A 3,786-nucleotide genomic window follows, 5' to 3' on the forward strand; every position below is an offset into this window, starting at 1 on the left:
TGCCGACCTTTGTGCCAAGCGTCAGGCCGCCGCCGCCGCCGCCGCCGCCGCCGTCGTTTTCGGCACCGGCACCGCCGCTCGGCGGCTGTGAGGTCTCGCCGGGCTGGGAGGGCGGGCCCGGGGCAGAGCCGCCGGGGGCGGTGGACGGGGTGCTTGATGTCGTTGTTGCTGTCGTGGCGGACAGGTCCTGGGCGCGGTGGTTGAGCTGGAAGAGGGGCGCGAAAACGGTGTAGGTGCCGGGGCTGTCGGTGTTGGGCAAGGTGATCAAATTGAAGTTTGCAAAGGAGCCCGAGATGCACTGCACGGTCGAGAGCGAGGTGGTGCTCGTCACGACGGCGACGCAGGTCTGGCCTGTTGTGCCCGAGGCGACGACGGAGCTGATGGAGTATCCGCTGATACCGACATGGGCACATGGCTGTTTTTAGCATGAAGCACTCTCGCCTTGTTTTCACCCCCATCTCCTGATGCCCTACCCAACCTACAAGACCAAACGAAAAAAAAAGCAGCACAGGTCAAAACCTTACCTGGGACAGCACGCGACGGCGGTCTCGCCCCCGGCCATGGAGTAGCCGACGCTCCACCCGGACGCGGCGCCGGACGTGGCCAGGGCGGCAGTGGAGTATCCGGCCGGGCACTCGTAAGCGGGCGAGTAGAGGCCCCAGCCCATCATGACGCCCGGGTCGGGCACGCCGGCGGACCGGGGCGGCCAGCAGTCGGTCCAGTCGTGGGCGCGCCGCTCCGGGTTGCACGACTGGCCCTGCCACAGCGTCGTGCAGGTGCCGCAGCCGGCCATGGCCATGGTGCAGATGGACGGCGGCGTCCACGCCGTCGTCAGCGGGCCGAGGAGTGTGCGGGGAGACGGCATTTCTTCTTTGATGTGGTGTCCCGCCCAAAAAAAAGAGGAGTATGATGTGTTATCACTCGTCCCGGCTTGTGGGAGTCGGCACAAAGTGGCTACTCGATTCTAGGGGAACTCCAGAAGCGCACAGCGCCAGACGCGGTCAAGACATTGGAATTCCTGCGCGCCCTCCACGGCCGTGTCTGATTCTCTCCCGCTAAGCCACCACCGGCACGCACCAGCACAGCCAAAGCACGACACTCAGTCCTAGCCCGTCGCGCCGTCGCGGCACCAAGCGCTCGTGTGCGCCGTACTGTAGCTAGTGCCAACCGGTTTGACGCACCATGACATGTACAGTCGGGCCATTGTCCAATGAAACGCGGCTGTTGTTATTGGGCAGACACCACCACTTGACTGCCGCCACCTCTGGCCGCGTCCCGTGCCTGAGGACATGCATACCTGGCGCCGAGCGACTTTGGACGGCGATCAATTTGTTCAATTGTGTGCCACCTTTGTTGACTTGTCGCATCTCACAAGTTATTGCCATTCGAACCCCAAGCCTACCTAGAACATGGACGACAGGGGCACCCTCAATCACCCCTTGCAGCCAACCCTTGCCCCCTTGCCAGTGGGTTTCCTTCCCAGCCCTGTCCCGGTACTCCGCTGGACGTGCGCCGACGGAATTGTGCCACCAACGACAAAAGGCCCTGGAGGGACCCGGCATCTCCATCCTGCGCACGTCCAATCTCGCTCCAGGGCGGCGGGCTGGTTGACGACTCGTGCCCGGATCCGCCTGGGCGATACGGAGTACGGGAGTACTGTGTACCTAATAATACGGAGAGAGCCGAGTCCTTTTTGTACCCCCCTCACTTTTGGGGAGGAGGGGCGTGTGGACATGGCTACGGCTCCTTTGCTCGCTTGGCTGAAAGTTTGGGTGGTGTGACGGGTGGCTGCTGCATCGAGGCAGAAATCCGCACCAGAGTTGAAGTTGATGCATGTCCAAAGGGATTCGAGTCTGGTCTGGTTTTCTCTGATTGCTGCAGCTTGGTCTCGACACCATCACGCTCTTGCATGTCTGTGGTGTTGTTGGTTCTGATCTGTCTTGGCCGCCATGCGAGCAACCTGTAAAAATGTGATCCAACAAGTACTTGCAACGGTGGTGGGGTCTTATATGTCCAATCGAGGCCTATAATAGTTCGCCATAATAGTTTCGCCCGCATCAAATACTATCTGCACCTTTTCTAATAACACGAAGTTGCAACGGGACTTTACACACAGACAAAATACAGAATCGCTCGTGAACCAGTTTGCCCAAAAATAGAGCAAAACCAAACCAGTCCCAGCAAAAAAGAATGGCCGAGCCCACAAACACCCCCGCCCCCTCCTCCCCGCGCCCGGACGCCGCCGCCGCCCCGATCCTCATCGTCGGCGCCGGGGTCAGCGGGTTGCTGCTGGCCCAGCACCTGCGGCGCGAGGGGGTCGCGTTCGCAATCTTTGACCGCGACGAGCCCGGCGACAAGACGCGCGGCGTCGGCTGGGGCCTGACGCTGCACTGGTCGCTGCCGCAGCTGCGCGCCCTGCTGCCCGACGACCTCGTGCGCCGCCTGCCCGAGGCCTACGTCGACCGCGCCGCCGTCGTCGACGAGGGCCGCTACTCGGCCTTCCCCTTCTACGACCTCAGCACCGGCGGGCTCAAGGCCGCGACGCCCGGGGCGCCAGAGTCCAAGAGGATTCGGGTCTCGCGCGAGAGGTTCAGGGCGCTGCTGGCTACCGGGATCGATGTGCAGGTGTGTGTGGTTTTCTATTTTCTGTGTTGTTGTCCGTAGCGGGTAGAGGTTCAACTTTGACTGAACGCACCCGAATCAACCGAAAAAAAAAATAGTGGAGGAAAACAGCAACGAGATTCGAAACCTCAGACGATACGAGCTCGGTCACCGTCCACTTTGACGACGGCACCTCACACAGCGGCCGCTTTTTAGTGGCCTGCGATGGCGGCAACTCGCGCATCCGGACAGCCCTGCTTGAGCAAAAGGCAAGGCAGCAGCCACCACCAGCACCACCACCACCTGTCAACGGCGACAGCAACGACAACCATGAGGACGGCCGCTTCCTCATCCCTGTCGGCGTCATGGGCTTCAGGGTCAACTGCACCCCGGCCCAGGCCCAGGCCATGAGGGATCTGGACCCCTTCTTCCTCCAGGGGACCGCGTCGGCGAACAACACCTACATGTATTTCAGCGGTGAGTTTTTTTTGTTATTTTATTTCTCTTGGCTTTGTTTCTATTCCCGTCCCTCCCCTTCCCTCTCAATCTTCCATTTGGGAAATCGCCCGGTCCCAGGCGAAGCAAGCCAGCCGCAAGCGCCCGAACCAGACGTGAACCTTGGACGCCACCGACGTGGCATCAGGAGGGGGACTGACTCGAAACCCCCCCTACCCTACCCCCGATCCTCCCAGTCCTCGACTCCCCCGGCAGCCCGCCCGAGAACACGGACAGGTACGCGTGCCAGGTCGTGGTTTCGTGGGCGCTGAGGGACAACGACAAGCTCGGGCTCAGCGGCGACGGCGGCCATGTGAAGGCGCCACACGTCTATCCCGTCACCAACGAGAGCAGGCTCGCCCTCGTCAGGTCCCTCGGCGCCGTCTGGGCCGACCCGTTCGCCTCGCTCGTCCGCTCCGTCCCGGACGGCACTGAGGTCCGCGCCCTCGAGCTGTACGACTGGCCACCCCCGACCGACTTCAGGGGCGAGGGCCCCGTCGCCCTGGCTGGGGACGCGTTCCACCAGATGTGCATGTGTGAGTTTTTTTTTTTACTTTTTTTTCCTGCTCTCGCTACCAGAAAAAGTTCCCATGGCAATTCTTCCGCCCCGTCCGTCCTATCCAAAACACCACCCACGTCCCTGGAACCCACCGGACCCCCCCCCCCCCCCCTCGCCTTTCGTGTTTTCGG

At 61.9% G+C, this 3,786-nt stretch overlaps 2 protein-coding genes across 2 annotated transcripts; one reads left to right on the plus strand and one right to left on the minus strand.

Moving 5' to 3' along the window:
* Window positions 1–7: 7 nt before the first annotated feature.
* Window positions 8–1,545, minus strand: GGTG_14269 (hypothetical protein; the record flags this gene model as incomplete). Its single annotated transcript, XM_009232196.1, has 2 exons — window positions 525–1,545; window positions 8–392 (listed from the first exon to the last, which is right to left on the minus strand). Coding segments are annotated over exons 1-2 (726 nt in total), but the record flags the coding sequence as incomplete, so codon positions are not given.
* Window positions 1,546–2,086: 541 nt separating this feature from the next.
* Window positions 2,087–3,632, plus strand: GGTG_14270 (hypothetical protein; the record flags this gene model as incomplete). Its single annotated transcript, XM_009232197.1, has 3 exons — window positions 2,087–2,625; window positions 2,721–3,078; window positions 3,294–3,632. Coding segments are annotated over exons 1-3 (1,132 nt in total), but the record flags the coding sequence as incomplete, so codon positions are not given.
* Between the last annotated feature and the right edge of the window lie 154 nt (window positions 3,633–3,786).

This window comes from Gaeumannomyces tritici (assembly GCF_000145635.1).
Source record: "Gaeumannomyces tritici R3-111a-1 unplaced genomic scaffold supercont2.210, whole genome shotgun sequence".
Classification (NCBI taxonomy): domain Eukaryota; kingdom Fungi; phylum Ascomycota; class Sordariomycetes; order Magnaporthales; family Magnaporthaceae; genus Gaeumannomyces; species Gaeumannomyces tritici.